Source organism: Jaculus jaculus, chromosome Y, assembly GCF_020740685.1.
Source record: "Jaculus jaculus isolate mJacJac1 chromosome Y, mJacJac1.mat.Y.cur, whole genome shotgun sequence".
NCBI classification, from domain to species: Eukaryota; Metazoa; Chordata; class Mammalia; order Rodentia; family Dipodidae; genus Jaculus; species Jaculus jaculus.
The window spans coordinates 820,085-842,570 of NC_059126.1; the positions used below are offsets into that span (position 1 = coordinate 820,085).

General features: G+C 40.5%; 1 protein-coding gene and 1 pseudogene across 2 annotated transcripts; both read left to right on the plus strand.

The window, feature by feature from the left end:
* The first annotated feature begins 1,176 nt into the window (after nucleotides 1–1,176).
* On the plus strand, nucleotides 1,177–1,654 carry LOC123457038 (annotated as a pseudogene).
* A 3,924-nt stretch (nucleotides 1,655–5,578) lies between these two features.
* LOC123457083 (gametocyte-specific factor 1-like) lies at nucleotides 5,579–19,388 on the plus strand. Of its 2 annotated transcripts, none has more exons than XM_045141170.1 (9): nucleotides 5,579–5,659; nucleotides 7,802–7,845; nucleotides 9,986–10,086; nucleotides 12,205–12,331; nucleotides 12,953–13,036; nucleotides 13,494–13,560; nucleotides 16,164–16,245; nucleotides 17,317–17,350; nucleotides 19,277–19,388. In XM_045141170.1, coding segments are annotated over exons 2-8 (483 nt in total). In that variant the 5' UTR covers nucleotides 5,579–5,659; nucleotides 7,802–7,844; the 3' UTR covers nucleotides 17,338–17,350; nucleotides 19,277–19,388. The 2 variants fall into 2 exon arrangements, with proteins under 2 accessions (XP_044997105.1, XP_044997104.1); XM_045141169.1 differs by lacking the exon at nucleotides 5,579–5,659 and adding an exon at nucleotides 6,372–6,401.
* The last annotated feature ends 3,098 nt before the right edge of the window (nucleotides 19,389–22,486 follow it).

Genomic DNA, 22,486 nt, shown 5'->3' on the forward strand with positions numbered 1-22,486 from the left:
TTTGAATTATTCCTCACTGATTGGCATAAAAGCAAGAAGTTTTATCTAAAGCCATATAAAGGCCCTTTAGCTGCATAAAAAAAAAAATCTAATCCTCTTCTTTTTTGTTGCACTACTAATACTAAAGAATAAACTTCTTCCAGATGGCTAATGAAACTTTCTAAGTGTCCTGAGTCCTGGACTATTCATTATGCTAAGATTTTTGTCTCCTACCACCAGAGATGCCATGCCTAAAGCAACATCTCCAGCAATCCTAGCTCCTTGGTTTTTCCCACAAAGTGGTGACTATGCCAATATGTTCTCTGCCAGATGACCAATATCTTTCCAAGCAACTCATGGTCTAACTTACTTAGCAGCAAATAACCTGTTGTTATGCTCACACAAGTGCAATAGTGCCACACAGCCATAGTGGGAAACCAACTGCTCTTTGTTTGGCTAACTGATCCCCTCAGTGGGACAGGACTCATACCTGGAGCTGGAAAACAAGTCAGAACCATATCCAAACATGAGCCCACTCTCCATTATCTATATATCACCAATTGTGGGCTACATGAGGGCCTACACCTATTAAATTATTTATTTTTAAAAAAAAGGGTTATCCCATTTGTTTGGTGCTAACTTACTCTCCATTGGAGAATCTGCTTCTCTTTTTCAGATAGACACAGATCCGAAAGAGAGAACCACCACATCATACCTCAAAAAGGCCCCAGCTGAAACTAAGAATAATTGGCAAAACAGGCAAGGGTGCTGTTTTCTTGGTGAACTGGGTACCAGCACAAGGGTGAAGGAGAACAACACAGAGAACAATCAACTCCTACCAAATCAGATATCCAGAGACCCAGAGACACCCAACACCTCATCACTGAAGCAGACCAAAAATGAACCCAACATGGCTCAGGGAAAGTGTGTGGAAGAGGGAGCAGAAAGAATGTCAGAGCCACATGTTGGGTCATGATATGCAGAGACCTTTATCCTACCTATAACTGCGGGCAAGTCCAGAATGCATGACCCATATACCTCAACAAGGAGGGGTCAGGCAGAGGAGGTAGGACATGGAGAAGGCTGACAATGGTACCAGCTTGACTGTATTCACTGAGTACAAAACTAATTAGGAAAAAAAATTAAAGAACCAAGTGTAAAAAATATAGATGCAATAAAAAAAGATTCACATTACCTATGTTTCTTAACTATGTAAAACAGAAGAGGATTAATTCTCAAGATTTTCTTGCAGGGGTCTCAGCCTCCTTCCCAATGCAGAACTCAGCATTATATAAGAACTGAGTTATGGTGCTCAAAGTCCAGAAATATAAGTTATTCAAAATGTCTACTTTGGAGACTGGCAAGCAAAGCCATGCAAAGGTTCGCCTGTTTGGTATTGATATTTGTTCTCAGGAAAGCTATGAGGATATCTGCTTAACAACTCATAATATGTATGTCCCCAGCATTGCAAGGTATGACTTGCAGCTGATTGGCATCCAGGATGGGTACCTGTCACTGACTCAGGACAGTGGGGAAGCACAAGAGGACCTTCATCTGGCTGAGGGAGACCAAGGAGATTGAGCAGAAGTTTGACTGTAGAGAAGAGATCCTGAACATGGTGCTGTAGTCCATGACAGAGGAGGCAGCTGTTGCACTCAAGATAATGGCAAAATAACTGGTTCCCAGGTGGTGGTGGCAGCCTTGATTCAACACTTTAGAAACCTCTCTCTCCAGCCTGGTTCTGCATCTGTGGCCAGTGGCTGGACTCTATACAATTTATTTGACATTTTATTTTGGCTTTCCATACCTTTCCCCCACACTTTTGGGAAGCTCCTACCCCATCAACTACTCCCTTTACCAGTATATAGAGAGCCATGGCCTTGGGGAAGCTTCTCTGCTCTTCCCTTGCACTACAGCTCTGGTGGGGGAAAGGGCGTGGGTGCTGCTTGTGGTTTAGTTTTTTTGGTTTTTTTGGGGGGGTTGGAGGTAGGGTGTTTTTCTTTCAATTCAATTTGGGATCAGAAAGCTGTGGATTCTGCCAAATGGTCCTTGTCCCCTTTCTATCACTTGCCCTGTTCTAGACCCTGTTCTCCATAACTCTTCACCACCAGGCACCTCTTGTACAGAATGGGGACCAGTCTCCTTCCCTGCCTGTATTGTGTCTTTTCCCAAACCCTTTATGTGGAAATGAGCATAGACGTGGCAAGGATCTATCAAAAGACTGAGTTGAAATTAAACTGTACTTACACTTGATAACATGTTATATGTGTTTTCCATTGAATTGTTACAACTACCTTTAGCAAACTAATTATCTTTTAATTCACTTCAAATAGGTCCTTTCATTCAGGAAGGTGTAAAATCATGGAAAGTAAAATAGTAACAAAATTGAAATTAATGCATGTGGAGTCAAATATGTATGTGTTTATTAGGTAAACTAACCAGAATTTAGCATAATACCTTCTAAACTACTTAAATCTTAATTTATAACTTAATTTCTATGTATGAATCTTTCCAAAGAAGAAGAAACCTGCCACTGTTGTTGGAAATCTGGACACTAGTGTCTTGTTTACATGTTAAATAAATGTGACTATTAAATGTTAGGATTCAATATATTTTTACAGCATGAATTATGTGCGAGGTGGTACTGTTTTAATAGTCACTTGTATTTTTTCAACAATGTATACATTTACTGCATTGCTATGAATATTTCACATTAATAATGTTTACTAAATTCTGTTCCATCTAACATAGTATGGCTTGCAGAAGTTGAAATTTCATTAACATGACCACCATGGAATAAATGAAAGCACTTCACAAATGGTTGAGTAAATACTGTCATGCACCCATACCCACTACTTAAATTCTTCTATATGTATATCATAGGAAGTTGTATTTTTAGGGCTACATAAAAACCTCATTTTGTGATGTCATAGAAATAAAGAATAGAAAGAGCAGCTGTGTGGTACAGTTCTCTTTCCCAATTGCCACTGAAAAACAGCATAGGTTTAAAAAATGTATATAAGAGAGAGAGAGAGAGAGAGGGAATGAGAGAGAGAGACAATTAGTGCACCAGCATCTCAGCTACTGGAATCAAACTCCAGGTGCTTTTTCCACCTAGAGGGAAAGTGTAAACTTGTTCATTTTTCACCAATGTGTGTCTAGTTATCATGATATCTGGAGAGTCAAATATGGATCCTTAGGCTTCAAAGGAAAGCATCTTGACTGCTAAGCCATTTCTCCAGTGCTGCTTGGAATTTTATTTGTAAGTCAGTGGGCTTTCCCATTGGTGCTAAATTGAATAGCTTTATTAGTGCAGAATCCTGCCAAGGGTTTACTAACTGGAGTTAATCTTGATTTTGTGTTCTGTCTTAGAAACATCTCTCCACTTCCACCTTCTCATCCCCTTTATTGGCTACTTCTTCCTCAGAAAGTTCAATCTGCAGGTATTTGATTACATATGGCAACAGTAGCAAAATAGCAACAGATTACAGCAAATAAAATCCTAAAAGGGTGTAGCAGACAGCTTCAGGTTCACTGAAATGAACTTCCAGACTAGACATAGTTATGGAGGAAGGGATATTTATTGAAGGTTAGAGGTCCAAGGGAAGTTCTATAAATGGCAGAAGTTGGTCTGCCTTCACAGAACCAAGTAGAGAGAGAGAATCACAAGCCAGAAAGCCAAAAGCCACATAGCACACTTTAGGAATGCCAGCTGGGCACACTTTGCATATCTTTATATTGAAATCTGAAACCCACCAAAAGACCTTAAGATCCACCCAGTGACACTGCCTCCATCCAGTGGCTGCAGATGCAAACTACAAACAATAAAAAACTGAACATATTGGGGGACATCTATTAAAACTACCACAGAAGGTCATCATATTTTGACTCAAATCATGTGGACCCCAATAATTCTGCATCAATGATATTGCAATAAATTCAGAAGTTAAGATCCTATAATATCATTTTAAACAATTTCTTATAATGTGAAATGACTAGGCAAAAACATTACCTTTTTCTAAAAATGCTTTAAGTGATAAACATGCAGTGAATGTTTTGCTCTTAGAAATTTTTTAAGTCTGAAAAAGCATTTAGCAGCTTTCTTCTCCTCAGGCCATCTAGGTCAAAGAAAAGTCATGGTCAATACAAACAGTGCCTAGTCAGTCAGTGGTTCTTGGCTGGCTACACTTTAGAATCATCTAAGTGGGTTTAAGAAAATAATGTTGGCCCTTCCTGATTAACTTGTTTGGGAAGGACACATGGCCTTGTACATCTTATGCATGCCCCAAACCTGACTAAGACCGAATCTCCTCCTCCTCATCTCCCAACCACACCCATTTCTTCACTGAGTTTTTAGTTGTTGGTTTTTGTTGACTTGTTTACTTTGCATGGAGAAGGACCTTGCTATGTTTTGTCAAATGTTTTTACTTATTTATACGATAGAAAGAAACAGTATTAGTTAGCTAGTTACTTAGTTGGTGCAATAGGGCTTCTTACTTCTGCACTACAACTCCAGACAAATGCTCCCCTTTGTGTTTTTGGCTTGTTACTTTAGAGCACTCGGGAATTAAAGGCAGCCCTTCGGCCTTCGCAATCTAGCACTTTCAACTACTTGATCATCTCTGCAGCCAGCCTAGTTGCGCTTGTGGGTGGCTTTCTTGAGATGTGTCTCACTCTTTAGCTCAAGCTGTCCTGAATCTATGTATTCTAGTCTGGCCTCAAAGGCTTCACAATCATCCTGCCTCAACTTCCCAAATGTAGGTACTTCCATGGTGTTGCCAATGCCCGTGGCTCTTTTTAGGGTCTCAATGTGAAGCACGTTGTCTTCTTGAAGGATTGCCACTTTAGAAACTATGCAAAAAAAAAAAAAAAAAGTTCCACTCCCAAGATTTTTTGCAGTAAGGCTGTATTATTTTTGTTTGACAATGGGTGCTGTCAAGTCATCTTTAGGAGTAGTCTTAGCCAGTGAAGTGTTAGAAATTCCAAAATTTAATCACCTAGAGTCACCATCTAAACTTCTTATTCTGCTTTGAAGTTCAAATTTATCATTCTGTCTTTACAAAGACTTTATTACCACACAACATAATGTGTGCTCATACTTTTCTTGTTCGTGTTTAAGTTTGGAAGGATATAACTCCCTTCTCTCCCTCATGCCATTGCAGGTCATTTGACACCCAGTTGCTTTCTTCCATAGGGGAATTTACATTCTCTAGCACTTCCTGGGTATACCTGAGTTGACTGGCATTTAATCATCAATGCACCTTTTTTGTCAGTATATGCTTTCTTATACAGGGCCTTTGTGGAACCAGATGGAACTGAAAGTTCTGATCTTGCATCGTTCAGTTCCCTACTGCTGAGGGCCCCACGCACGACCGCTGCGGCTTCACCTCGTAGAGGACCGCGCCCGAAGGCCTCACACGTGACGACGGCCGCACGCGGACCCAGCGAGGAAGGGGCTGGCGCCGTGGGTGCCCGCCGCGCTGCACGGGGCCCAGCCTGTGGGAGCTGGCACGCGTCACAGGACGAGCCACGGAACGCGCGCGCGCCTTTGTGTCGCCGCCGGAAGTGGGCGTTGCTGACGACGCGCGTGGCCGTGGCCGTTTCCTTGGCGGTGGCCGTGGCCGTGGCGGTGGCGGTGGCTGCGGGCGGAGTCGCCTGTGGTCCGAGCGCCTGCACTGAGGTAAGAAAGGCCCTGGCGTCTTAGCCAGGGCAGCGCCTCCACAGAGCTCACCTTCCGGGGCCCTTCCTCCTCTCGCTCTTCCCTTTTCCCGCCCTGCTCTTCAGGCCGGGCCTGTGAAGGCCGCTCTCTCCGGCGCTCAGACCGTTGGCGGCCAGCGCTCGCCGCTCCGACACCTCTCGCACCTGTTTCCAGTGTGTTCTAGGGAACCCTCTGCCCCGCCTGCCCGTATTGGCTCCCATCGCTGGCCCCTGCCTGCGTTGGAAAAGGGGGTTTCTCTCCTCGGTGTTGGCTGTAGGGAAGGGAATCCTCACCCGAGGGAGGCCTCCAGCCCCCTTAAGAGGTCACAGAGCAGCCTCACGCTCCGCTTCTTCCCGTCATCAGACAGCTTCAGCTTTACCCACGGAAAGTTCATTTAATAACAATGTTTGGTAAAGGACATCTCGAGTCGAAAAGATTGGAATTTTCAAGTCGTCACAACCTTTTTGCTTTTAAAAGTCTTACTCATTTGCATTACAATTCTTTTCTGAGAAGTGTATTATGTACTGCACGCATACATATATTTCAGGTCGGGTCTAAATCTAGCCCACGCTGACGACAAACCCGTGGTGTACCCCAGGCTGTCTTGAAACATACAGTTTTCCTCCTACTTCTGTCTGCTAAATGCTGGGTGAAAGGCACAATGATCATTTGCCCATTGTTGCGCACGCTGTTGGCTGTTGATCCCAGCCCTGCAGAGGCACAGGTAGGAGTACTGCTGTGAATTTGAGGCCGGCCCGTGACTACAAACTAACTTCCGGGTCAGACTGGGGACTGTGAGTCCCTATCCCCAAAAGAAAGATTGAAACAAAGAAAGAAAGGCATGAGCTATCTTACTCAAACCAACTCGTAAATCCTCACGTTTATAAATTGCCCTTCAGGGTGGTGAGGGAATGAGTGGCTGGAGGGGCTTAGATCTTAAGTAACTCTTGCCGTCTTAGCATAGGAAACTGGGGAAAGAAAAGGGGATCAACTCCAGAACAGCGGAACATCAGTGTGGCAGCATTGTGTCTTTTATGAGTCACGGAAAAGAGGCAGCAGGAAGGATGATTCCGAAGTCATGTTTACTTGCAAATCCAGAGGTGTGTTTTCAATTCCCAGTACCACACTAAAGCCACAAACATAAAGTGGAGCATGCTTCTGGAGTTCATTGGCAGTGGCAAGAGGCCCTTGTACCCCTATTATCATTCTTTCTCTCGCTGCTTAGCGGTGCTTTTTTTTTGAGTTAGGATCTTACACTAACCTTAACTGACACTAGGGTGACTTTAAATACTCCTGTATCTCTGCCTCAGGAGTCAGGGTGAGGGCATGTACTCCCACACCTGTACAAAAGTACTTTTATGAGATAGCATTTTCAAAATCTTTTTCAACACTTTATGTATTTGGCCAAGAGAAAGAGGCAGACATGTAGACTTAGGATGGCCCTGCAAGAACCTCTAACAACAGCAGTCAAATTCCAGATAAATGTGCCATCTTGCGCACGGAAGTGACATGAGTTCTGGGGAGTCCATCCTCAGTTTTCAGGCTTAGCAAACAGGCAGCTTAACTGATCAGCCATCTCTTTAGCCTTTGGAAATGAATTTTCAAAAGTCATATAGTTGGAAAATAAACTAGAATGTATCTGATAATTTTGAATAGGTTGAATGTTGTTAAATTATCATTCAGCAGTGTTAGATCATAGAGGAAGAAAAGTGGCCTGCCCTTAATGTAATGTTTTCCGAACTTGAAAGAAGAGTTTAATACCTGTTATGGTTTATCCAAAAATTGAGAAGAGCAGTATTGTTGCAGCTTGACTTGCCTTCTCATATTATCAAACACTAAAACTAGGTCAAAAACTGGCTGTTGCAAATGCCCTTAAAATAGACGAACGCCTTGTCATCTATGCCAGCCATTGTACATGGCAGTTGGTAGGCCTAGATTTCATTTCAGTAGTATGAATTATAAGTTGGTGAATTGTCAATAGTGATATAAGAAGGAAAAATATTGTGGGTGTGTCTCTAAGGGATTCATCTAATGAATTTGTGTGTGTTAATTCAACAATTGTTATGGCTACCTTTTGATGCATTTCATTGCTAATCCATTAAAGCATGCTTTTTCCTTCTCTAGCGCTTGCTCTGAGTATTTTGCTGCCAACACTGAATACACTTCCAGTATGTATTACATGCTGTTTTTGAATATATAAATTGTTTACGTGTACTTTGATGTCAGTTTGTTTGATGTTTGTTGTGAAAAGTCCAAATGTCTCTCTGAATTGTATTGGAAGATAAAGTCTGCATGGTGTTCAGGTATATAAGTGATCAAATATGAAATAATATATGTTATTGTATATCATAAAATATGACACCACCCTTTATTCATGGTTGATTCCATCAGTTACGAGGCATGTGTAACTTAAATCATTAAAGTGGTATGAGGACCAGGTGTGGTATTGTATACTTGTGTACCCAACTCTGAGGAGACTGAGCAAGAGGATTGGAACTTTGAGGACAGGATGAGGGACTTATCAAGTTTCTGTCTCAATATCAAAATAAATAAATAAATAAATAAAAAGTCAATATTACAGGGTTAGTGGCAGATTAAATATGAGTACCACTCTCACACCTATCCTGTTCATCACCTCCAGGGATATGGTGGTAGATACTGAAGTGACTCAAAATTCATCAAATTCACGGCTGGGGATATAGCTTAGCATTACACACAGTTGATTTCATACACTAAGGACCCATGTTCCATTCCCTAGTACCCACTTATGCCAGAGGCACTGGGACAAATTAATTTGTTCCTCATTTGCAGTGGCTAGAATACTTGCCATGTCCATTCACTCTCTCTCTCTGCCTGTTAATATTTGCACTAAGGAGGCCAATACAGGATGATCATTGTGAGTTCCAGCATATATCATAAATTCCAGGTCTAAGTGGGATAGAGCTTGATTCTGCCTTAAATAGTAAAATGAGAACAATAAAAACAAAAAAATCTTTGAAGCCAGTTATGTAGACTGCTAAGTGCTCACCCCAAACAGACTAACAAGTCTTGCCCTAAAGAAACTAACATTCATTCTAGAAGAGGAGTTGAAAGAATAAAATAGCCATAGTGCAGGAAATATATGTTGTGATGTTACCTACACACACACACACACACGAGACACATGGAGAGAGAAGGGGGGCTGACTGCTACATTTTTGATCCTACAGTGAAGGCTGGTAAACCCACGGAAGAGGGGGAGTAGTGGATTGAAGTGGAAGAGAGGGAGCATAACAGTATATACCCTTGGACATAGGACCAGTATGCAAGATGTTCATACCCCACAGTTCTCAGTTTACAAAATATACTTGGTGTAAGGCAGTGGACTTATCTTTGTAGTAGAATGTTTGCCTAGTATGCTCAATGCCCAAGGTTTGGTTTCTAGCAACTAAATAACTGGTATGTTTTTTTGTTTTTTTGTTTTTTTTTAATTTAACAAAGGAGATTAGAGTTTACCTAAATTACCAGTAACTGAGCAATAAAGCTTTCTGGTAGTTCTCTGACATATGCCTCCATATGGGCAGTTACATATAAAGTATGTGACTCAAAAGTTTTCCCAGTCTATCAGCTGCTGACATGGTCTAAAATTTACTGTTGATGGGAGGGATTAAATTAATGGAAACTTAAAAGAATTTGATCAGCAATGCTCCATGTGTATTCTTATACTACAAAAATAGAAAAGATTGCTGGTTAAGAAGAATTTGGTGGGGTGGTGAAATAGATTACCAGTGAAGGGATTTGCCTGAGAAGACTAATGTCGTTGGGTCAATTTTCCTGCACCCATGTAGGCCAGATGTACAAGGGGGCACATGCATTTGGAGTTTGCTTGCAGTGGCTAATGGCCCTGGCACACCCATTCTATCCTTTTATCTGCCCCTCTCACACTCTCTCAAGTAAATGAAATAACAATAAAAGCTTTACCAAAAGAAGATTTTAGCTAGAAACATTAGCTTTCCAAACCTCTATGACTTTTCCTTCCTATTCATTCTGCTCTTTAAGTCACTGCCTTGATGATTTGCATGTGGATCATGGTTACCAACCAAGTTGATGCTTAACACTATCCAAGCAAATCTATCTTTTACATTTCCACATTGACTTCTGCACTCCATGTATGTTTCCTGGCTTATATACTTCTGGTCAAATGTGAATTGTTACCTTACTTTTATCCTTACCTTCAAGGGAAAGCCCCACATGCTCGTAAGGGGGTAATCTCATAAGGTCCTACTATACTTTATACTTAACTGTGCTTCTCTCTCTCTCTCTCTCTCAGTGGACTCTCCAGACCCTGAAAGACTGCTACAATGTCCTTATGTTAAAAGTCACCACATCAGGGCCTGCAGGTTTCCTTATCACCTTATCAAGTGCAAAAAGGTAAGCTACTTTTAGGCTACTTTTTCTTTGTAATTCACCCATTCATTACATTTGAGTTGCTTTACATGTCTAGATTTTAGCTGCTATGGTTGCATATGCCTTTAGTCAAGGCACTCAGAAGGATCATTGTGCGTACAGGGACGGCATGACCGTGGAGGTGCCCTACCCTAAGTTTTAGAATGGTAAAAATCATTAAAAGGTAGATATTTGAAAAGTGCAAGTAATTTTAACCTAAATGATTTCTTTCTCCCACCTTCCCTGCCTTTTTTCTTTTACTGATCCTTTCCTCCCTTTTCCCTTTCCTCCTTCATTTACTTGTGAGTTTGCTTTAGTGCATATGCAAACCAGACCATCTAGCCTCTACAGCAAGTTTCCAGACCCATATGTCTGGCATAACTTATGTACTGAGGGATCAGAGCCAGGCTGTCAGGCTTTGCAAGAAAGTATCTTTAGATTCTGCTCCATCTTGCCAGCCCCAAACTGAAATGGTTAAATGAATGTCAAAATGGTTTGGCGAGTCCATTTTTGGTTAAATGCCAACACTGACTGGAAGGGAGTGCATCAGTATTTTCTCTTTGGTTTTCTTCCCTCAACTGGTGGCAATATCATCCTTTCAAAACAGTATCTCTTGAGTAATCTTCTGTAAGTATTTCTCTGTCAGATGGGAAAGAATGGGCATGCTATAGCCGTTTTCATCTGCCTCTCAGGCTGGTTTAAAACTCACTGCTTCTGCAGCTTGGACCTTGTGAGTGGTGGAGCGTAAGGCGTGCATACCACATCTGGAAACCTTAGTTTGAGACAGGATTTCTCACTGAATCTGGAGATCATAGAATGAATTAGACTCAGTAGATAATAAGCCTTGGAATCTGTTCTCTCCACCACCCAAGGTATGGGATCATGTGTCATCATTTTCCTCTTTACAAGAATGTTGGTAATCCACACCAGGTCCTCATCATTGTGCCTCAAGCACTTTATTAACTCAAGCTTCACCTCAGCTCACCTTTTTGTTTAGAATAATGTTCCATGTCGTACAACATGTGTATTATAGTGTGTGTGTGTGTGTTTGTGTGTGTGTGTGTGTGTGTAGTATATTTTCATCAAATTCACTCAACCCTTGCCCTTTCTAATCCCTGCTGCATTTTGACTGAATTTTTCTCCTCCCAAATAAACAAACTTTGGCTTTCAGGAGAGAGAGAGTGAGAGACACAGAGAGGATCAGGTGGGCATGCCAGAACTCCAGCCTTTGCAAACTGTCTTTATATGCAGGGTGTGTGTGTGTGAGAGAGAAAGGGGGACGGGGATGGGAATGAATTTGTGTTGCTTTCATGAGCATGATTGAGAGGCTATTTTGCAGAACAGGGACAATGTGTAGGTGGCCAAGCCACATCTTTTCTGCATTCTTAATTGGTACATTTGCCAAAGCATTTGGTGAGTAATAGTAGATCTTGGTTTTACTTTAATACAAGATTTTGGTTTAATACATGAGTGTTTTCCTATAAGTTATTTCCTATCATTTGAATTTTCTGTTTACCTGAGATTACTAATGTAAATATCATATTCTTGAGAGTCACTTTGTGTTGCTTGAAAAGTGTGTCCCTGCATTAATCTGAAAAACATCACTTGTCTGTATCCTCTGCAGCTATTTTCCCATGCCTGTACTACATTACATTACATTACATTAGCGGGAACACTGCACCCATGCATATGGGTTGCATTCTAGTGTTATGGTCCATCCTGAATATCACCTTTTAAAGACATGCACAGAACTGTGCCACTACAGATTTTACTTTCTGCGAGACCCTTGTGATACCAAGAAAAAAATTAGGAAATACACTTTGAATTGATTGCTTACGTCTGTATAAACATAGAAATTTGGTGTCAATCTTGACAGTCATCAGGAAGAGGCTTACATTTTGATGATTTTGAAATAATGTCTTTTCATTCTTTGTATCAATAAACTCTTCCCTCTTAATTTTCTATTAGGGATATACCCACTGTACCTGAGCTGCACATTTGTTGGGAACTTGAGAAGAGCCAGTAACAGTAAAAGGCTGACACACCATCCTTGGCTTTAAGAAATCCAAACAGTTAACCAATCCCTTTCTTTTGATTCCACAGAATCATCCTGATGTTGCAAAAAATTTGGCTACATGTCCATTCAATGCTCGTCACCTGGTTCCAAGGGCTGAACTGAGTCATCATATCTCAATATGTGATGACAGGTGTTGTATAGAGCAGGATGAGGGTAAGCCTGGATAGTTCAAAGGTTCCCAAACTACAACTGACTCATTCATGTGTACATTGTGCTATATTGTGAGCAGAACTCTACTTTCACCTTCAGAAAAATAGCACATTGTGTGTCTCCCAAGATTTCTATAATTATGTGACCAGACAATGTTCTATCCTAAAAGCCTGATTCATATTCTTGGGGCTGGTTATGAGCTCAGTTTGTAAAGTGCCTGCCTAATATGCAATAAGTTCTTTCTTGATCCCCAGAATTAAATGAATCTGATGTGAACACATTTTCTGTAATCTCAGCACTCAGGGCGGAGGCAGGAGGACCAGGGATCTCCAGGGCATCCTTGGTTACATAGTAACTATAAAACTAGCCAGGACTAAATGGTGCCATCTCAATATATAGCTGGATATACTTATTTCTGTATATAGATATCTGTATCTTTTTCAGTTTCCTTGTTTTTCTTTAATTGCCTTATGTGTGATGTTTGTCTTTGTTTCTGTTTCCTTTTTTTCTCTTGACAAATTTGTTCCAGCCATGGTTTATACAAAGCAACCTGATGAGACTGTAATGCCTTTTGCACAGGAACTTGGCAGTCCCTCATTTATATGTAAATAACTTGTCTTGCAGTCAACCCAACCAGGAACCCTGGACAAGACACTCTGCCCAAGAACACATGGCAGTACCCTCCTTGTGATGAAGACTGGGATCTAGGTAAGTGCCTGTACATCCTTTTCTTCAACATATGTAAATCTCAAGTCATTTGCTCAATACAGAAGGAAACTTTTCTTTTTTTACTTTACCATATTGCTCAAAAAGCCATATTATTTTTCATGGGTCCCCTCCCTCGCCAATTGAACTCATTTGTATCACCATGCAAACATGTAGAATAGCCGATGCCTCTTGACTGGCAAAATCAGTTCTTCACATCTGCTTCCTCTTGTAAATTCTATTGTGATATCTGTGTTTGATTGTTATGAGGGAGGGTTAATACTCTGTATTGCTCTGTGTTCATATATTGTAATTAAATTTCTGCTTCTATGTCACATTGAGGGTAAATGATCAAGTTGAACTTGCATTATAAACTTAGAGGTAGTATTGATCATCATACCATGAACTATAATTGTGTCTTATGTTGGTTATCACAAATGAATTTTGCTTCCTTTGGCAGAATTGGCTGAAGAGAATAACAGCACCCCATTTATCTGGGGCACAACCAGGTTCTGTGAGAATAAATGGTAAATGTATTGGTCTTACTCTGTTCACTATCTCCCAAAAGCTATGTGCTCCATTAAAAAAAACAATAAAGGAAAACAAAAATGGAACAAAGAAAGAAGAAAAGAAAGAATGATAGAAAAAAAGAAGGAAAGGGAATGGATGGAAAGGCTAGAGGAAAGGAAAGTCAAGATGTGAGGCAAAGCAAGAGGCCAGAGTCTAGGCATGAAGCAAGAGACAAGGCAAAAAGGGAAGGCAAAATGCCAGGAGAAACAAGAGGCAAATACAGGGGACGCAAGGGTAATGTCTGGGTAGACCAAAGAAAGGCGAGAAGGAAGCAAGGCAAGGCAAGAGTCAAAGTGATGAAAGATGCCAGGTAATACAAGAGGGCAGGAAAGAGACAGGGAAGCCTATAGGCAAGGTGAATTCATTTCAGGCAAGGCGTCTGATAAATGAATAGGCAAAGCAAGGGGCAAGGGAGGGAAGGACAACTGTGAGGCGAGGTGAGGTGAGAGGTGAGGCAAAATAAGGCAAGGCAAATAAGAGACAAGAGCATGGCAAGAGCCCAGGCAAGGCATGGCCACTTAGGGCAAGAGGCCAAGCCAGGCAAGGGAAGAGGCCCTATAAGGCAAGAGAGGAGATTAGGCAAGGAATTGGAAGAGTCAAGCCAAGAGGAAGGTTTGCCCTGAAGCATGGCCAGGAAAGAATGAGCAAAGACAATGAGCCAGGTAGTGCTATAATCCGGCACACAAGGTGAAAGGCAAAGCCAGAGGAAGGGTGCATAGCCAGGGAAGAGGCAAGGCAAGGGAAAAGGAGAGGCCAGAAAGGCAAGGGACCAGGAAGGCAACCAGCAAGCATAGAAAGTGGCATTTCAGGTGACAAGAGGTCACAAAAGAGACAAGAGGACTGGCAATTCTAGAGGGCAGAAAAGAAGGAAGGTTATGCAAGAGTTCACACAAGACAAAAGTAAGGCAAGGAAAGGTGAGATTGCATGAAAGGCAAGAGAGTAGATAGGCAAGAGGTCATTCAAGTAAAGAGGCAAGGTAAAGCAAGACAAGTGGGCAGGCCATACATAACGTAAGGCAAGGGGCAAGGTAAGGCACCAGCAAATATAATGCTAGGCATGAGGCAAGATGAGTAGGCATGCCTGGCAAGAGACATTGCAGGGAAAGGAAAAGCAACGCTAATCAACAGACAAGGCAAAGGGAAGCACGGCCAGTCAACAGACAAGGCAGGGAGAAAGGCAAGAGGGGAGCATATGCAACAGGCCAAAGAAAGCATGAGGTGAAGCAAGGCAAGAGGCAAGGTAGGGAGGCAAGTTCATTCAAGGGCACAACAAGGTTGTGGAAGAGGCAAAGCAATGCAGGATGCATTGAAGGGCAAGGCTGAAGGCAAAGCAATTCAAGAGCATGCCAAAGCAAGAGACTAGGCAAGGAAAGAGGCCAGGCAAGGATAGAGGCAATACAAGGCAAGTGACAAGGTAGGACATGTCAAGGCAAGACAACAGGCTAGTCATGAAACAAGGTAAGGGAAGAGATAAGGTGAAGCAAGACATATAGGGCATGACAAAGGAAAAGCTATGTCAAGGCAAGAGGAAGGCAAGCAAGAGGAAAAGTAAGAGAAAAGTTAATACAAGAGGAAAGGCAATGAATCTACTACAGGTAATTTTGTTCCTTGATACAAGATCATGGTCTTCGTACTTAACAGCTAAAGCACAAAAATGTTACCTTACTGTGTTACAGAGGTGCATTACTGCCAGGGATTCTTGTTTTATTTTTATCGTAAGTTCCTTAAATTTTTTATTTATTGTCAAAGAGAATAAATGAGAATGTGGGCAGCAGGACTTCTTACCACTGCAAATAATGTCTACGTACATGTGCTACTTTGTACATCTGGATTTATGTTATATGGGTGCTGAGGAATTGAAACTGGCAAAGCCAGCTAAGCAACCAAATGTCTTTAATTGTGGAGGAAACTATCCATAACTGTAGGTAGTATGCTTGTGTCGTGACTGCTATTTTCTTCTCTGTTTTTTTTTTTTATGCCACATTTGCATTGTCAACAAAGTCATACAAAAAAAAAATAAAAGATAAACTAAGGAAAAGATAACTTGCTCACAGCACAAACATGTGAAGCAGAGTTGTGATTCCCTGGCACCCATATAAATACCATTAGACATATCCACAGGCTTGCAGTCTCAGTTCTCAGGAGGTAAAGATAGGGTTCCTGGGCCAAACTGAGGGAGAATACATCTGTGTGTTCAAGGGAAAGACACTGGCATGGTATGTAAAGTGAAGTATCCTCAAGGAAGACAGCCAGTGCCATTTTCACATATGTTGCGTTAATGATCCTGTCATTTAACAAGGCATTGGATGTTACTATTGTTAATCTTAATTTCTAGAAAATGAAACATTTTTTCGCATCCTAATGAATATTCAGAATAGAGAACATAACAAAGAAGTGGAAATAGAATAAAAGTTGCTGGAAATGTATTTGCATTTTAGATTAAAGTAGGTCGTCTTTGCCTGAGATTAAAGTCACATTCTGAGAAATGATGTGAGCCTCCCAGAAAAATATGCCTATACTGACATAATGGTATTCTTCTTTGCTTGCATGGTTATTGTAGTCCTGTAAGCAACGCAGCTATGGAACCTAAAAGTAATCTGGCTTCAGGCAAGCAAGTTCCAAAGACTCTGCCATGGAAAACAGTAAGTAACATAGAGACAGATTGCTTCTACACTGTTTCACTGTGTTGGCCACAGCAGAATGTTGAGTGCCTCGCTCCAGTCAAACATGCTGCATTTCAGCAGCGAGGCCACTTCTTGGTCTCTGCTCCCTTGGTAGTACTGTGCTTGCAAGTGCACATGACCACTCCTAGATGCTTTGTATGGATTCTAGAGACTGTAACTTGGGCAGTTTCAGCCTTCTTGTCTTGACTTTCATGTCTGCACACAAAGGACCTACATCAGTCAGCTCTTGAGCCCTTAATATAAACTTCCTAATGTTACTTCGACATCCAAATTTCTTTCAAGTCTTTATTATAATTTGGCTACATTTTGAGTGAATAGAGGATTGCCTTTAAACATCTCCTTTGTTATGTATTTTTATTTTCCAATACAATGTTCACTAAATGGGATTCCAAAAGGCTTGTACAGAGGACTGGGGAAATGGTTCACTGGGTAAGAATGTTCTTACATAAGACCTAAGGGTCTGATTTTCCTTGCGTTCTGTACCCCAGCATCCACATAAACAGTTGGGTATGTCCACCTACAGGTGTAATCCCAGTTCCTTTGTGGAGTGGAGACTGAAGAATTGGTCAGGCTCACTTGTCAGCCAGCTAGACTAAAAATGGCAGCTTCAATTTCTATGAGACTCCATGTAGAGAAGACATGCAGCTGAACAGAAGACACCAGAAATTCTCCATGATCTGCACACATGAGCACAAGGCATATCACGTGTACATACACCTCATACACATACTACAGACCTGCTTAATAGAGCCAGGCATGTTAGCATACACCTGGTATTTTAGCACTTGGGAAGCTGATGCAGAAGGATCAGGAATTCAGGCACTCACCATGCTTTTGTGTTACTGTCTAAAAAACTTGATAGGTAAAGAACTACATACCTTTTATTTTAAGTGTTATCCTTTCACTATTTTTTTTTAATATTGTTTCTCTGTGTACCATAAGAACCAGTTATCTTTGTTGAGTACATATTGAGAATGGAGTAAATTTCATTTGGCACAGTAGGTTAATGTAGAAATTTTGTATTCATAGGTGGATATGGACAGTAACTGAACATCTTTCACAAGTAAGTGTTCCGATTCCATTTTATTATGTCTTCAGATGGTAACTAGACTGAACTGGGTCAAAAGCATTTTGGATCCAATTTTCTTTCAGATTATGATGCCAAATTAAAGTTTGGGCTACGTAGTTTTTAAAGTATATAGTCTAAATTAGGGCCTTAAACAATAATGAACTAACACTTAGTAGTTAACTTAGAATTGTGCCTGGATCCTGCACTCATCCATTAGGCAGAGGTAGAAACATTTCCAGGAGTATGAGCCTATCATGCAACCACTTTTATATTCTAAGTCAGGTTACAATAGAGTAAGGCAGTTCCTGCAAGGAACAAAGAAGAAGAAGCAGGAGAAGAAAACAGAGAAGGAAAAAGGGAGGAGAGAAGAAGAAGAAGACAAAATGAGAGGAAGAAGAAAAGAAGAAGGAACCATATATTGAATAGTGCTGGATAAATAGGAACTGTGAATTCCTTTCTGATATCACTAGATATTTAGTGATCAGACACCATAAATTCTATTCAGCTTCTGAAAGCACCTCTTACAATGAAAACCTCGAAGTTTCTGCATATAAAGCACAGACATTTATCCTTTGAATTGAACTTTTTGCTGTTATACTATGGAAACAACTTTTTCTATGAAAGTCATGATTTAAAGGAAATTTGCCACTGTTTGGTAAGATTTTTCTTTTTAATTCAGAAGTACTATCTTTGTACGGGGCTTTGAACTAACGATTTAAAGCTAAAATATACCTGTGTACTGAGATTATTTGGGTCCCCATTATATCCAGTAATTTTTAGTCATCTTAATTAAAATAACTGAAGCATATTTGAAGTAACTTTAGCAGAATTCTCTAGCTTTGTGCAAAGATCCATTAGAAGTAGAAGTATGAATTATTCCTTAAGGAGCAAGTGTGAAAAACTAGATGTGTTCTAGAGAGATTGTTCAATGGTTAAAGCCACATCCTCAGAAACCTTGATATCCTGGGCTTGATGACTCAGTACCCACATAAGAACAGACACTTATGTGACATGTGAATGTGGATTTTATTGTGGTGGGAGCAGTCTGTGGCATGCCTTGATCTCTCTTTCTGTCTCTACATTTGCAAGTAAATAAACAAAAATAAATTGGTGGATGTGGTGATACAAAACTAATCCCAAAAGCAGAGATATACAAACAGGAGAGAAAATGTCTTGAAAATCATAATTGGCTTCATAAGTTTGAGGACAGCCTAGTCCAAAAAGATCATCCCACCCCCCTTTTATAAAACTACATGCTGTGAGGGGAGAAAGCTCCTCAGTTAAAGCTCTAGATGGCAATCTTTGGTCCAGGTTTAGTTCTTCAGCTAACCCCATAAAGCCAAATGTAGAAGTGTGCACAAGCACATTATCTTCATTTTAATTAGCACAAAATCTTGCCATTCACACACATAGAAACACATAAGAACAAACACATAGGCTCACACTGACAAACACAAGCAAACAAATGTAAATAGTCAACTTTTCCATGGAATATTCACTTTAAAAGTTATATGTAAGCAATCACCTATACCTATTATTTTGTTATGAGCAAGTAAGGCTACCTTACAAGAGAAAATTTATGTTAGTAACATAAATTGAATGCAATCATTGGAGAACTGTTCAAAATACACAGATCCTAGGGTCATATCTCCTCACTTGTTGAAATGTGAAGAACCACAGTTTGACATAATATGTATACATTGATGGCTGCATAGATTTTAATTCAGTTAGCCAAGTTCCATGTATACAGTGATACTAAAGAGGGAAGGTTCAGAAGCCTCTTGGCATTCTCCCATTATCCACAATGGACACCTAAGACCACAATTTAGAAGTAGCTGGGTTGTATGTGTGTCTCCCATATGTCTGGTATTATGCAGTTAAAGGAAGTAAGAACTTTTTTTTTTTCTCATTTCCTTACAGATGCCAGAATATAGAAGAATCTTTCTTATTCCTGCTGTCCAAGAGTTCTTATATGTTTTATTCCAAGTGTAGTGATACATAACAGTAAACTATATGATTTTCAACCTTAAAAGCACCTGCCCAATTTCTTCCTCTACAAGTCTGTAATGCCTCAGTTATTTGGCCCCAGAATCCTTTAGAATATTGGTGAGGTAGACACCTTTGTAGTTTAAACACATACTGTGCAAAATTTACAATTCACACCATTCTAGTTACTGAAACATAGTGCTGTACTGTTACCATAAAGGATCTGGCTAGCATGGACTGGAAAGATGTTTAAACTGCATTACTTTACTCTGAAAAGCTAGGACCAATTTGTTTTAAGCAATTATGAAAATGAGATTTTTGTAGTGTGTTGTATTGGTGTATGCCTTTTTCCCAAGCCCTACAGAGGCAGTGTTATGAGGACGACCTCCATGAATTCCACGCACAGTTCAGGAGTACAGTGTTAGTCTGATACACCCTGGGCTTGAATGAAACCGTGCATCCACAAAAAGAAAACAAAAGTGAACCTTTTATCATCAATGCATTGATTCATGCACAGGCATTGAGATGGTGATCGCATTTACATAGCGAAGTGGTACATTTTTACTCATACATCAGACTGCCAGAATATTTTCAATATAGGTTAATAATTTTGTATTTAGTATTCTAGATTCCAGCTGGAAAATATAGTTGCTAGTGGGACTGAGGAGATTGGCTCAGAAAATAAATGCATTTGATTAAAGCCTAATAACTAAGATGAGAATCCCACCAAACCAAATAAAGCCAAATTTTGTAGAGCATATGTGTAATCCCACCATGAAGGCTCAACACAGGAAGAAGAAAAGAGAGTTTGTGGATTTTATGGGTAACTAGCCTGACTAAAGAGACATTGTACAGGATAAAAAGAAAATTTCCCATAAATACTAATGTAGAGAAAGGTAAGGATTTCACACCTGTAATCCCAAAAGTTGGAAAGCTGAGGCCAGAGGACAGGTGTGTTTTCTACAATAACCTGGGCTATAGTGTAAGGGTGGATATTACAAAATGAAGAGAACAGACTGCATTGTAGCTAACATGGTAGAGTGCTTACCTAGCATCCACAAAGCAATAGGTTGGATCCCTAGCATTGCATGAGCAAAGTGTAATTGTGCATCCTTGCATTCCCAGCAATTGGGAGGTTAAAGAAAAAAAAAAAAAAAAGAGTTCTCAAGATTATCATCAGCCTAGAATCCAGGGCACACTGTTTCAAAAATAACAGACAGAACCCTAGCAAAGATAAAAACTTCTAGAGAAATTATGACATGTCTGCTTATTTTTAATATATATTTTTATTGTTAACATCCACACTTACAGACAACAAATCATAGTATTTCTCAGCCCTGCTCTACTTTTCCCTTCATAACTCTGCTCTCTGTCATACCACCTGCCTTTCTCCATTAGTTTCTTTTAAGTTAATGTCATCATTATCTTCTCCTGCTCTGTGGATCTTCTGTAGGTATTGGTAGACTCTGCACTTATTAGCTCATTTGGCCTGGTTGGCCAATTTTAAGGCTTGCACTGTCCACTGTTGAGTGTCTTCACTGGTGGTATCTCATTCTCCCATTGAACAGCATGTAGAATGGTTTCTTCCAGCTTTCTGTCAGAGGTCTACATGGAGGAGGTTATCAGCTCAGTTCCAGGAGAATTTCTCAGTGGCCTTGCAGCCCAAGAATGTGGAGTCTTCAGAAATACGGTCTTACACTCTATTTCTGGTGGGACACCAAGGGATCAGCAATGGCCTATAATGCTTTGCGGGCATCTGGGGCCTCCCTGGCCAACAACTCACTGGAGGTATGCCATCTCTGGCACTGAAAATTTTCTAACAACGTTGTATGGCTCCTGAGTGTTCCATTGTCCATAACTAGAGAACTCCTCATGATTTATTTGCATCCTCTTACATTTTGATTAGACCTTCCTCCACCTTTCCTTAACTCAGTTTCTTCCCCTGACCTCACTTTGGGCCTTTTCACCCCAGTTAATCTATTCTTCTACTTACACAAATATAATACCAACCTATTAAGTACCCTCTTTCCCTCCTTTCTCTTCCCATTCTATCTGTTCTAGCTTACTGGCCTCTGCTACTGAGTTTTTTCCTTCTCACACACAAGGCCAGTAATCTGTAGCTAGGATCCACAAATAAGAGAGAATTTGCAATACTTGGCTTTCTGAGCCTGGGTGGCCTCACTTATACAATCCTTTCCAGACCCATCCATTTTTTTGCAATTTTCATAACTTCATTTTTCTTTACCGCTGAGTAGAGGTACATTCTATAAATGTGCCACATCTTCATTATCCACTCTTCAGTTGAGGGACATTTAGGCTGGTTCCATTTCCCAGCTATTATGAATTGAGCATGTACTTCTAAGGAAATGGGATGAGTCCTTAGGATATATGCCTAGGAGTGCTATAGCTGGGTCATATGGTGGATCAATTTTTAGCTGTCTTAGGAACCTCCACACTGATTTCCACAATGGCTGGACCAAATTGCATTCCCACCAACAGTGTAGAAGGGTTCTCTTTTTGTACATCCCCGCCGGCATTTATGATCATTTGTTTTCATGATGGTAGCCAATCTGAAAGGAGTGAGATGGAATCTCAGTGTAGTTTTAATCTGCATTTCCCTGATAACTAGCGATGTAGAACCTTTTTTTAGATGATTATACGCGATCTGTATTTCTTCTTTTGAAAAGTCTCTGTTTGGTTCCATAGCCCATTTTATAATTGGCTTGTTTGATTTATTTAACTTTTTGAGTTCTTTGTATATCCTAGATATTAATGCTCTGTCAGATATATAGCTGGCGAAGATTTTTTCCCATTTTGTAGGCTGCCTCTTTGCTTTATTCACAGTGTCCTTTGCAGTACAAAATCTTTGTAGTTTCATGAGGTCCCAATGGTTAATCTGTGGTTTTATTGCCTGAGCAATTGGGTCTATATTCAGAAAGTCTGTGCCAAGACCAATATTTTGAAGGGTTCCCCCTACTTTTTCCTCTAGCAGTTTCAGAGTTTCAAGTCTGATGTTAAGGTCTTTCATCCATTTGGATTTAATTCTTGTACATGGAGAGAGAGAACAATCTATTTTCATCCTTCTGTAGATACATATCCAGTTTTTCCAGCACAATTTGCTGAAGAGGCTGTCTTTTCTCCAAT

What these genes read in the sequence shown, in the direction of transcription:
- LOC123457083 (XM_045141170.1), top strand. An exon ending in TGATGAAGACTGGGATCTAG is followed by an intron (nt 13,037 to 13,493) that starts GTAAGTGCCTGT and finishes TTCCTTTGGCAG; the next exon opens with AATTGGCTGAAGAGAATAAC. An exon ending in AGACTCTGCCATGGAAAACA is followed by an intron (nt 16,246 to 17,316) that starts GTAAGTAACATA and finishes TTGTATTCATAG; the next exon opens with GTGGATATGGACAGTAACTG.